General features: G+C 41.3%; 1 protein-coding gene across 1 annotated transcript in view; it reads left to right on the top strand.

Moving 5' to 3' along the window:
* The window catches only part of Uvrag (UV radiation resistance associated), a 267,126-nt gene that overhangs the window by 131,041 nt on the left and 122,638 nt on the right, over window positions 1–13,447 (top strand). The window contains exons 7-8 of the mRNA XM_021197047.1: window positions 433–538; window positions 13,166–13,292. Of these exons, the coding sequence (XP_021052706.1) occupies window positions 433–538; window positions 13,166–13,292 (233 nt within the window). The remainder of the gene's footprint in view (window positions 1–432; window positions 539–13,165; window positions 13,293–13,447) is intronic.

Below are 13,447 nucleotides of genomic sequence, written 5' to 3'. Positions count from 1 at the left end.
ACAGGAATTTATATAAAGTTATCCCCATGAACCCGTGTCCCTGACTCCTAGCAGTGAGATTACAGGCTTGTGCTGCCATCTCCATCTTTTAATGGGTGCCAGGGCTTAAACTCAGGTTCTCATGTTTGAGCTGCAGGCTGCTTTCTGACTAAGCCATCTTCTCAGCCCCTCAACTAGATCATTTTCTAAAGTGCTTCTAAACCCCTAGAGTCCTCTACCCTAACCATGTCGTCACAGAAGGAGGCATTTCAGAGTACTGTTATTTTAGGACTTGTAATTCCTGTTACTTCATTTTATGTTTGACTCTAGAAATAATTGGTTTGTTCAGGATTGATTCTATTTATCCTAGGAGATTTATAATTCATGTCTGTGGCTCTCTGTTTAGACTTTGTAATTAACTCACTTACATTTTTCTACAACTTGTATTTCTAGGCTTCATAGAGCCCAGTGTGCAATTAAACAGACTCAGGTAACTGTTCAGAGAATTGGAAAGGAAATTGAAGAAAAACTAAGACTCACATCGGCAAGCAATGAGCTGGTAGGTTCTTGTATAAGTACCTGTTCAAACTCCTTGTTTTCGTCAAGCAATTATCATATTATTCTTGGAAAAAAATCTCTAGACTGTACTAATAAAGATGCTTATAATGTTGCATTCAGATGGCTGCTGGTGTATTTTAAATGTTAGAAATCAAAGTTCCCATCTGCTAATAATGTAAGGTAAATGTGCCACTTTCTATTAGATGAAACTTGAGAAATAATTACTTGGAAGATGACTAGCAGACTGTTTTATTAACGTCGTATAAATGTGAACTCCAAGCATGAAAGGTACAGTGAGTGACCTATAGCTGCCAGGACGGGAGGGGGAGAGGAGGTCAGTGGGACTAAGGCACTTGAAGAAAGCATTTGGGTTGGTATTGATGGCTCAGCTGCTAAGAGCCCTGCCCCCAAGCCTAACACCTGAGTGTGGTCCCTGGGATTCCTGGGGCAGAAGGAAAGAGCTCACTCACTCCTATATGCTGTCCTCTGACTTGCAGGACACACACACACACACACACACACACACATAAAATAAATGTAAAAACAATCACTTCATTAGTGTATATACATAGTGCTGGGTTTAATGAATATAGTTTCTTTTTTTTTTTTTTTAATGGTTTAACTCATTATTTTTTTTTTTTAAGATTTATTTATTTATTTACTATATGTAAGTACACTGTAGCTGTCTTCAGACACACCAGAAGAGGGCATCAGATCTCATTATGGGTGGTTGTGAGCCACCATGTGGTTGCTGGGATTTGAACTCAGGACCTTCAGAAGAACAGTCGGGTGCTCTTACCTGCTGAGCTACCTCACCAGCCCATGAAGATAGTTTCTTACTGTTTAAATTTGTCCTTTGATTTTATCAGCCAGGATGAATCTACTTTTAAAAGGCGGATTTTAAAATGAATAGGATCAGTTATGAGAGTCGGATTTGTGAAGTGTTTACCTTTAGAGATGTGGGTTAGGTGAGGCATTCCAAAGAATCCATGACCTCAGTCTGGACGGACGGATCTCAGGTCTTCGCAGGGTCTGGTGCTTTCTTACGCTCTTCCTCAGAGGGAAAGAACGGCAGCTTTCAAGTGACCGTTCTGTCTCGGGAAGCCAAGTGTGCACACTGAATCACACTCTGCTGCACATGAAGCCACGTGACTATGAACAGCTTTCAATGTGCTGTGAGTTAGAACAATACTTGAAATTCACAGCCTGCCATGAAGCCCCTGTTTGCCCCCAGGAACTGTTACCTCCCATACGCAGTCTCTTCCCACTGCTGCTCGCACATGCGCATCTAAAGACGCCTCTTACACCAAAGGGTTGTCCAGTCATGGGCCCCTGAGACTGCGGGAGCTATGTGTGCGCAGCTACCTGTGTGCACGCCCTCTCCTGGGACCTAACTAAACACATTTGTTCATCTTGTAGAGAAGCTGAGATTAGCAGTCCATTCCAATGGACTTTATCCGCACACTTGCTCCTGCTGTTCCTGGCACATAGCAGGTGTCCATGGTACCCAAGTAGCAGCAAGAGCTGCTTGTCTTGTCTCTTCATAGCACTTGCCTTGTCTATGGAAAATCCTCACGCTAGAGAAATGGCTGTCTGTTGTGTTATAACTTAGGACCATAAAGGCCTAATTCCAGGCCACAAGTACATTGTAGAGGGAGGGAACAGTATCAGATTTTATTTTTTTTCTGTAATGTACAAAAATGCATTTTTAGGACCTTTGTCTGGGGAGAACTTGCTAGGTTTTATTTTCCTTCCTTTCCTTTCCCAGGCAAGACTGGGAATAGACTTGTTCCATTAAGTGACTGCATGTGCTTTGTCTCAGTGTGGACACATGTCTGCTTAATCCTGTTTTTCTAAACTATGAGTGGTGACACCCAGGGTAAGGTGATAGAATGTGTAAGCTTCGAAGGTCAGGTTCAGGGGGTCACTTGTGTTTTTATGCTGCCTAGTTAACACAGAAGGAAGTCAGGGGAGCTTTGAACTGGAAGTGAACCTAGAAATCCTATAGTTTCATAACAACCCACTGGAAGCCACTCCCCAGCACACTCAGCCCCTAGCCTGCTTGTTCTTCCTCTATAGTATTTATTACCATCAAATGTGGTATCTATTTAATATATTTGTGTCTCTCTAAACTATGAGAATTGGGATCCCAACCCCCCACTCCCGTTCTCCTGCTTCCTTCGGTCTCTTTCCCTTCCTCCCTTCTCCCCTTCCTCCCTCCCTTCCTCCCTCCTTCCCAACCTTCCATCTCTTTTGAGTCCAGTATCTAGACAAATGTTTGACTCATAGAAGATATAAAGTATATATTAAGTATTTATTGAATTTAGGAATGACTCCATGGGACTGGAGAGAGAGCTCAGCAGTTGAAGGACTGGTGGCTCTTCAGAGGACCCAGGTTCAGTTCCCAACATTTACGTGGAGTGACTCACAGCTGCCTATAATTCAAGCTCCAGGGGACTGATGGCCTCCATGGGCATCTGAGCACACAAGGACACATCCACATATAGACATACAAATGTACACATAAATAGAAGTTAAAAACAAAAGAGAATGAATCTAACATGATGTCTTGTTACAGTAAGACAGGAAACTGTAGTTTACTTTGTAGCATATTAGAAGTAGTTACTTCCCTTTGCAAATTGGTCCAATGTAAGTACAGAGGAAAAAAATATGGCATATTTGATGCTGAAACCAAACAGTTACCTGCCTCAAACAACTTCTTAATGAGTCTTAAGTACTTACCTCTTCAGAGATGGCAGGTTTATAGCTGAAACCTTGGCTTCTTCACATATGCCATACATGCCCAACATGAACTGTGGCACCTAACTGTATTTCCTAGGAGAAAGCTGGTATAATGTGCTCAGTTGTAATCCAGCACTCAGGAAACCTGAGTCAGGATAATTGTCATATGTCTGAGGCCAGCCCAGACTACTTAGTGAATTCAAGGCTAGCCTGAGAACGTAGTAAACCCTCTCTAAAATGAGTAAACATATAATAAATAGTCTTTCAGATCGACTTTTGCCATCCTCTGGTGTTCTTTCCCTGTGGTGCTGTGGTCCAGCTCACCTTGCATTTGCACTGTCTTAGCCCTGCCTGCAGCCACCTCTCGCCAGGGCCTGGCTCCTTAGGTTGGCTGAGGTCTTTAGAAACAAGATCTGGTCACTGTGTGTGCTTGGGTGCTCATTGATTTTAAAGCCCTCTCAGTGCACACGGCTATCTCTGTATGAATGTATACCTATCTATATTAAAATAAACATGAGTTCATACTAGTGTTTGCCATACTAATGCCACAGTGTTTATTCTGGCTTTCTCATTCATTTTGTTTATTTGCAATATCTTTTTCTGATAGTGAGAAACCTGACTCTCATTAAGTATAATGTACTTATCCGTTAAGTCCTGGCATATGTGTAAAGTGGTTCCAATTTCTTTTTCCATTCGTTTTGTTATTATAATTATTAGTGTATATTAAATCTTTGTATTAATGGACTTCACTGTGACATTTCCACATATACACATATCATGCTCTCATCGTATCTACCCTCCCCCACACTTCCTCAGCCTCTCCCCGCCGCCTCGCCTGAGTACTCTCTCTACTAATTTTGGATCATCTGTTAGGCTGTTGTTATTTTAGCTTTTGCTTATGAAAGAAAATATACAATACTCTTTTCCTGTTTTTAATTAGAATTTTTTAATCTTATTTGAAGTTTTGTGTATGTGTGTGAACATGTGTAAATGTTTTTTGCCTGCATGTGTGTCTACATACTGCACGTGTGCCTGTTGCTTGTGGAGGACAGAAGAGGGCCTCAGTTCCCTGGTGCTGGAGGTACATAAAACTGTGAACCACCATGTGGGTGTTGAGACTCAATCTTGGCTCTTCTGGAATAGCAGCCAGTACTTTTAACTACTAACCTGTCCTTCCAGTCCTTATTAATAATATAAATATATTATAAATGAACATATATAACACTATATACCTAGTTATGTGTGAGATAAAGATATATTTTATATACAGGCTCTTTTCCTTACATGTACATGAGAAGTATGGTTTTTTGAGTCTGTGACTTGGATTTTTTTAAAAAAATCATTTGTTTTAAAGATTATTTTTTGTTTTACATATATGAATATTTTGCCTACATGTATATACACATATGCATGTATGGTGGTATACATACATACACGTGTATTGCCATTGGAGGTCAGAAGAGGGCTTTGGATACCCTAGGACTAAAGTAACAGGTATTTGTGAGCCACCTGATGTGGGTGCTGGGAACATAACCCAGGTCATCTGCAGGAGCAGGATATGCTCTTAACCATTGAGTCATCTCTCTAGCCTGCTTATTGTTGTTATTCTTTTTCTTAATGGTATTCTTCTTAATGGTATTTAAAGAACAAACAATTTAAAGTTCAGTGAAATCTAATCTGTTTTTATATATGTGTGTGCATGTGGGTGCTTGCATGCATACCTGTGCATATGTGTGTGTGGATGCACTGTGTGTGGGAAGCGGGAGAATGCAACAGATTTTCTTCTACAGGAGCCTCCACCTTGGTTTGGATTTGTTTTCTGGCAGGATCTCACTCTGTAGCCCTGGCTGTCCGTGAGCTTTCTATGTAGACCAGGTTGGGCTCAGACTCACAGTGTGCCCCCTGAGTGCTGGGATTGAAGGTAGGGTCTGTCACTAGCCTGGAGCTCACCAGTCAAGCTCCGCTGGCCAGCCTGTCTCCACCTCCTCAGTCTATCAGCTACGAATGTGTGCCAGTGGTTACTGCACCCAGCTGTAGCTCTGTTTCTTACATGAATTCTGGGGAATCAAACTCAGGTCCTCATGCTTGCATGGGAAGCACTGCAACAACTGTGAGCCATCTCCCTAGTCCTCTGATGGTTTGTCTCGTCTTGTTTTTCCGTTTGTTTCAATTCTTTCTTGTAGTCTTTATCAGAATCATCTGCTTAGTTCAAGATTCCAGACATTTTCTGGTGTTTTTTTTCTAGAAGTTTTAGCGTTTGGGGTTTTGTGTTTATATCTCTGATTCATTTCAAGTTATTATTTTTGTCCTGGATGAAGAAAGAGTAAAAACTTTCCTCCCAAACTGATGTTCAGTTGACAGAACAGTATTTGGTGAACAGCTTTTCCTTTCCCTATTAATTACCCTGACATGTTTGTCTGAAGTCAGCTGACCGTATACACATGCATCTGTTTCATCTCTGTCTCACAGACCTGTCTGTGGATCTGCCTCAGCCATTACTGTAGGTTTGTCACGAAAGCCAGGTAGGCTTTCTAAAAAAGTTCCTGTTTTTTTCTTTTCTTTTTTTCTTTTTTTTTAATTCCCCATAGGTTCTTTATGTTGCTGAATGAATTTTAAAACTAGTTAGTTTCTACCAAAGAGAGCCTGTTGCAATTTTAGTAAGGATTTGTGAAGAATTACCATCTTAACAATGTTGAGGTCTCCAGTCTATAGACATGACATTTATGACTTATGTGAACTTCTCTTTAATTCTCTGAATAATGTCTTTGACCCCTTTGTTAGAGTTAGTCTTAAGTTCCTGTTGGGGTTGGGCAAGCACAAGGCATCTTGCCAGGTGTAGCCTGTGAACTGTGGTAGTACACCCACGAAAACTGGTCAGAGGGGAAACAGCTCATGTTTCCATTAAGTGTAGTATTAACAATAATTTGTTCTGGCTTTAGGGTATTCCTCTCCCTAGTCTCTGGGATTTTATCATGAATGGATATTAAATTTGGAAGAATTAAATTGGGGGAATTTAAGACAGTAGAATCAGAAGTTTAAGGTTAGCCTAGATCAAATAGGAAGACCTTGTTTCCAAAAACTCAGTAATAACTAGGGTAACTCCTTTTGAATTTTTATTTGTCATTTGTATATGAGTAGTATATAAGGATGCTATTCATTCTGATTTATTTCTACTTTAATAGTTTTATTCTATAGTTAATAATCTTCATTTTGTAGATTTCTTAGTTTTTATGCAAACAATAGTATCTACAGATTTAGATGGTAGGGCATTTTGTTGTTGCTATTGCTGCTTTTGAGACAAAGTTTTAATGTGTAGCCCAGGCTGACATCAGACTTGCAGCAATCCTCCTGCTTCAACATCATGTTGTATCACAGGCATGTAGCACCCCACCCAGCTCATGTTTGGATAATTCTAAATTCTCTGCTCATTTCAGTAGTGGGGACATCCATACAGAACAGAATACACAGGGATCCCTGCCTCGTGCCTAGGTGGGGAATACCATTGTCCTTGCTTCATTAAGGATGACATTAGCAATGGTCTCTACTGGTTTAGGACTTAATTCATCCTAATTTCTGGGAGATTTTTTGTTTGTTTGTTTTCTTTTGTTTTTTCGAGACAGGGTTTCTCTGTGTAGCCCTGGCTGTCCTGGAACTCACTTTGTAGACCAGGCTGGCCTCGAACTTAGAAATCCACCTGTCTCTGCCTCCCAAGTGCTAAGATTAAAGGCGTGCGCCACCATCGCCCAGCTCTGGGAGATTTTTAAAGTCATGAATGGTTTTAATGGTTTTTCAACATATAATGAAACAACCATGATTTTCTCATTAAATTAAAAATTATTAAAGCAAACTATTACATTTTTTTGCACTACTGGTGATTGATTGAACGAAGCCCTCATACATGCACACATTACTCTTGCATTCCCAAAGTAAACGGAATTCATAACAGTAGGCAACCTGTTTGTGTTGGGTTGGCTTTGACCTGGTGAGGACACTGAGGTGAGACTTTGGTGTAGGGTAGGGTACCCCGCACCACCAGAGGCACTCTTGACTAGATCGTTTGACTAATCTCCGGCGCTCCGTTGAGATTTTTCTCTCCTTTGACTCCATGTTAGGATAGTCGCCTTTCCATCTCAGCATACGTCTGAGTGGCTTTCAAATCTCTGGTACTTTATCTGGTACTTCTAACATGTGCCAGTTGCCCATATCTTCATGCCTCTTTCCTAGAGAGGGAGTCACATTCTCCAACTGTTCATGGGTTGAGCAGTATTGCACAGCACCCTGGACATTCTGAATGTAATTTATAGACTTTGAGGATTTGCTTTAAAATTCCATGCATCAGTCAACATGGCTCCGACTCCAGCTTCACTGTTAAGCATGGGCAGCTCTGCATTCATTTGTGCATGTGTGGCTTAGGGTTCAGTTTGAGAGCTCATTGAGTTTGAACAGAATTTGGGGTGCCTATCTCTATCTTCTCCCTATTCTGGCATCTTTATTTTATCATTTCTGGTTCCTCCAAGTGGAGACAGTTGGCTTTCTGCTGTCCTCCAAAGCCACAGGCATAATCACAGAATAAGGAGAGAAAATTACCTGTGTGTGTTGTGTGTTTATATCAAACCTCAACTTCTCCTTAAAACAACACGCCATTGATCCCTGCAGAAACCACAGAAGTATCTTCATATTCTTCATTGATTAGAAGATCAGTTTGGTATGTGTTTACTGTTATTTAAAAGCCAATTTTTTATATTCTTACATTTATAAAGCTATGTATGCTTTCTGTCTACACATCCTACCTACACCTGCGCTCTAGGTCTGGTAGTGCTGCTGAGTCTGTGAAATTAATGAGTTGGAGTAACTGTTTTCTAAGGAAGTGTTTTCTCTGTCTTAGTGATTGGCTACATGTGGAAGGAAGGAAAGCCACCTGTAAGTGACATTTGGAAGCCATTTGGCAACTTCCACAGCTCTGAGATTTTCTCCAGATTGTTAGTAATGACCACAGATAAAATCAAATATGCTCTAAATCACTAATTCCTCAAATGTTTTTGTCTTAAGGTCCTTTAATATGTTAAAAATAGCGACAATCTCTAAGAACATGGTTACACTATTAATATTTATTATGTTAGAAATCAAAGCTGAGAAGTTTTTGTTTTTTGAGACAGACTTTCTCTGTGTAGCCCTGGCTGTCCTGGAACTCACTCTGTAGACCAGGCTGGCTTCAAACTCTGATATCTGCCTGCCTCTGCCTCCCGAGTGCTGGGATCAAAGGAGGATGCCACCACGCCTGGCTTAAATCTGAGAAATTTTAAAGAGCTTTCTAATATTAAAGTGCTAATAGCAAATCTATAATGTTAGTATAAAAGATTTTTATGAGAAGTGTTTTTCTTTTTAAAAGAAAATTCTGTTTTGTTTTTGTGACTGAAACCTTTTGTGATGTGTCAAACTGCATTCTTGCTTAAGAGACCAGTGAGATGGCTCACTGGATAAAGGCACTGTCAGCAAACTGAGTTCTGTCCCTTGAATCCACATGCTAGAAGGAAAGAGCCAACTCCCAAAGTCATCCTCTGACTTCACATGAGTGCCCCACTGCATGCACAAGCACGAACACACACACACACATGCTCTCACATATACACACCACACATACATACACATGCATGCGTGCACACACATGCACACACAAATACATTTAATAACAATTTCTGCAAGGCCTCCAGCAGCTCTTGTTGGGTGATAAATCCTTTGCAGTATCCGAGCATACTCTCATAGGCTTCATAGACAGGGCCAAGCTGCTCAGTGCAATTACACGGGTTTGAAACTTTGATTATCCCAGGGCCGTTTATTAGGAACTTGTGTCTGAGGGTTTTAAGCTCCAATGTGATCTATGAAAAAATACTTGTTTGCTTATATTATTTATAGACCAATCTATCATTGTAAAATGAGTGTTTAACATTACCCATAATTTTTTAAAAGACTCATAAATGGGAATGTGTGCTTCCAAACATGCGTGTCTGAGTGTTGTATAAAATCTTATTAAAAGTGACTGATATCTAGGGGTAGATGTGTGACATTAACTGTACTTGGAATGAAGAGGACTAGAGTGCAGCCCATAGAAGATCCTTAGGTTAAGGTCTTTGATCAGTTCGCCTTTGAAGTGTGAGCAGGGAAAAGAGTCATGCTGATGGCAGCGTTTGTTTACTCCTCAGAAACGGGAGCCAAGAATCCTGGTTTGAGCAACTGGGTCTGTTTCTGTAAATGGGCCAGCTTCCTTACGCGGACCATAGCACAGACATGCCGTGCTCACGCCTCCCTGTGTGAGCACTGTATTTAGACAGCTTTGTAAGTTTTGTGCTTTGACACGAGAAAACATTCCCAGTTTGAGTGTGTGCCCTGGAACAGAGCAGGTTAACCCCGTGGACCAGGTTGGATTTTCTGAAGAATGCTCTCTGCCCAAAATATTTGTATGTTTTGTGAAAAAAAAAAAAAAAATGAGTTCAAGCAATGGAATGCCTACAACCTTCTGAAAGCCGGCTCGGAAGGGTTTTGTTTTGATTTTCCCTTCAGTGATGTCCAAGACCCAACGGTTTCTGATCACACTAAAGAAAACCCTACGGGGTTGGTTTAGCTCCTTTTTGTTTGTTTTTGTTTTTTAAATAAGCCACCTCATTGACCCTTCCCTCAATTTCTCAAATTATAAAGCATATGACATAACATTTCTAATCTTCATGAATAGAAAATACTTATGGATTCATGTGTGGGGGGACATGTGCCAGGTGTTCACACGGAGTCAGTTTCCCCCTCTGCCAAGTGAGTTCCAGGAATCAAACACAGGCCATGAAGCTTGGCAGCCAGCACCCTTACTCGGTGGCCAGTTCATCAGCCGGTTCCAGTCGTTTATGTCCAGTTCGTTGGTGTCTTAGGGCTTGTATCACTGGGATGAAACACCATGACCAAATGCACATTGGGGAGAAAAGGTCTATTTGGCTTACACTTTTACGCTGCTGTTCATCACCAAAGGAGGGCAGGCCAGGAACCTGGAGGCAGGAGGTGATGCAGAGGTCATGCAGGGGTGCTGCTTCTGGCCTGCTTCCCGTGGCTTTCTCAGCCTGCGGCTTAAAGAACCAAGGACCGCCAGCCAGAAATGGCACCACCCACAGTGGGCTCCCCCTCCCCCACTGATCATTGAGAAAATGCCTTACAGCTGGATCTCACGGAGCCATCTTCTCAACTGAGGGCCCTTCCTCTCTGATAACTAACCTGTGTCACACTGGCACACAGAACCCGCCAGTACAGTTGGCTTTAAGTACATTTATAATGTGCACCCACCTTTACCATCTGTGAATGCAGCTCTTTTTATTTTGTAAAGCTGAGACTGTGTCACTGGTAAGTACTGGCTGCCTCTCCCCTTCACTCCCAGGCCCTGCCACCATTCTGTCTGTGATCCATATGCATTCTTAGTGCTCTTCCTCCCCACACCAGCTGGGAATCGAACCCAGGACCTTGTCTATGGTAGGCATGTGTTCTACCACTGGCTCACAGTCCCAGCCCAGTTTTGACTATTCTAAGTCCCTCACATAAGTGGCATTAGACACAGAGGGGCTGTCTGCAGCTTATCCATTTCACATGGCATAATAACTTTAAAGACTTAACAAGTTATTGTACATACCAGGGTTCTTCCCCTTTTTTTTTAAAATATTCATTTATTATATGTAAGTACACTATAGCTGTCTTCAGAGACTCCAGAAGAGAGCATCAGATTTCATTACAGATGGTTGTGAGCCACCATGTGGTTGCTGGGATTTGAACTCAGGACCTCTGGAAGAGCAGTCGGCACTCTTAACCTCTGAGCCATCTCACCAGCCCCGGTTCTTCCCCTTTTAAAGCAGAGTAATATTCTATTCTATCTCTACACTACATTTTGCTTTCCCATCTGTTTGCTGATGAATACTTGGTCATTTCCACATTTTAGAACCCCATTGACTCTTCGGTGTTTGTTTTTACAATGTTTTGGCAAAACAAAATAAATACCTAAGATAGTCGAAATTAGCTAAAACTATATAGTAAGTCCATCATAAATGTTTATATTGTTAAAAAATTCTATTTAGGAACATTCTTTTTATGGGCATATGTCTTGTCCTAGATTTTTCCAGCCTAATGTAATGATGGTAGGAAACAGGTTTTGTACTGCTTTCTTGGCTGTGTTCACAGTGAACGATTGTACCATCTACCTAGACTGATTGTTTCAGGAATGAAGAAGAACAAACATTCTGGGTGAGAGATGGTTACTGTCGGGGGCTTTCAACACAGTTGCCCGGGACTGCATCTCCCCTTGCCTTAAAAGGGCTATGCCACAACGAGCCTCACCCAATCCGACTAAACATCAATCAAGGACTGTACTGGCTAGTTTTGTGTCAACTTGACACAGGCTGGAGTTATCACAGAGAATAGAGCTTCAGTTGGGGAAGTGCCTCCATGAGATCCAGCTGTAAGGCATTTTCTCAATTAGTGAGCAAGGTGGACTGACCCATTGTGGGTGGTGCCATCTCTGAGCTGGTAGTCTTGGGTTCTATAAGAGAGCAGGCTGAGCAAGCCAGAGGAAGCAAGCCAATAAAGANCATCCCTCCATGGCTCCTGCATCAGCTCCTGCTTCCTGACCTGCTTGAGTTCCAGTCCTCCATCCTTTCATGATCAACAGCAGTATGGAAATGTAAGCCGAATAAACCCTTTCCTCCCAACCTTGCTTCTTGGTCATGATGATTGTGTAGGAATAGAAACCCTGATTAAGACAAGGACTGACTTCTTCCTTAGAGAAATTTACAACAGCTCCTTCCACATTTTGTTAATTTTTAGTTTATTAGATAAATACATTTTGTATTAATTTTAATTAGCTATTTTGCAATTTTGGAAAAGACAGAATGTCACCAGGCATAGCCAAATTACAATTTGATCAATATTTATATCATAGAAAATCATAAAAAAGTATATTACTGATACCTTGTGATAGATGCCAACAAAGATACCTCCTTATAGTGAGTGCATGCTCACAGACAGCGTCATGGAGAGTCACATGGCAAATTTGTAAGTGTAGGCAGGTTCAGAGAATATATTTGAATAAAAAGGAATTTACCCCCTTTTGCATGTGTGTTATCTATACATATCTGTATGCATGTTCACATGTCTGGGCTTATACCTCACGTGTATATGTGAATATTCACATACATCAGAGGCCCAAGTGTAACACCAGGAATCATCTTCTGTCCTTCTCTATCTTTTCATTGCTCCCAGAGCTCACCTACATGCTAGTCTTAACTAGCCGGCTTGCTCAGGGGATCCCCATCTCTGCCCCACTGCCTCTGCCTCTGAGCAGCACAGTCTACCTGATATTACATGGGTACTGGAGAGCCAAACTCCAGTCTTTGCTGTAATTGCTTATAGTGCCATAGGCTGGTTTTTGTCTCTTTAGGCTCTGGGTCAACTGTCCCATCTCCTGTGAATGTCTTGTTAGTCCTTCTTCCCTGTCCACATAGCCTCTCATTTCTTGTCTTATTGCCATGGCAATGATTTCTGGTCCACATTCGTTAAGTAGAAACTGTAAAGGCAACTTGTTGTCTTGTTCTTGAATCTAGGGCAGTGTGCCTAGTTTTTTACCATCAAATATGATGGTAGGTGCCAGCTAAGGAAGTTTTCACTTATTCTTTTTTTCTGAAACTTGCAGATCTTTATTATCATGGTTAGATAGTGTGTTTTGTGGTATGTCTTTATTGTGTACATTTATCATAGGTATACATTTATTGATATTATCAGATGCCTTTGTTGAATTGAAACATGGTGGGTGTGCAGTTATACCTATGACTTTATATTCATAATTTTATCTGTGATTTTATTTATTTAGAAAAAAGAAAGTGAATGTCTGCGATTGAAAATTTTGGTGCTTCGAAATGAACTGGAAAGACAGAAGAAAGCACTGGGGCGGGAGGTGGCCTTCCTGCATAAGCAACAGATGGCTCTACAGGACAAAGGTGAGCAGCACTGCCAGACAGCCTCCTCCACAGACAGACAGCCTCCTCTGCAAACACGTGTCAGGGCCATTTGGTTTGGTTTTTTGGCTTTGTGTTTTTTGTTGTTTGTTTGTTTGTTTGTTTGTTTTGAGACACAGTGTCTCTGTGTAGCCCTT

This window comes from Mus pahari, chromosome 1, assembly GCF_900095145.1.
Source record: "Mus pahari chromosome 1, PAHARI_EIJ_v1.1, whole genome shotgun sequence".
In the NCBI taxonomy this organism is placed as follows: Eukaryota; Metazoa; Chordata; class Mammalia; order Rodentia; family Muridae; genus Mus; species Mus pahari.
This window is presented reverse-complemented; position numbering and strand designations above follow the sequence as displayed.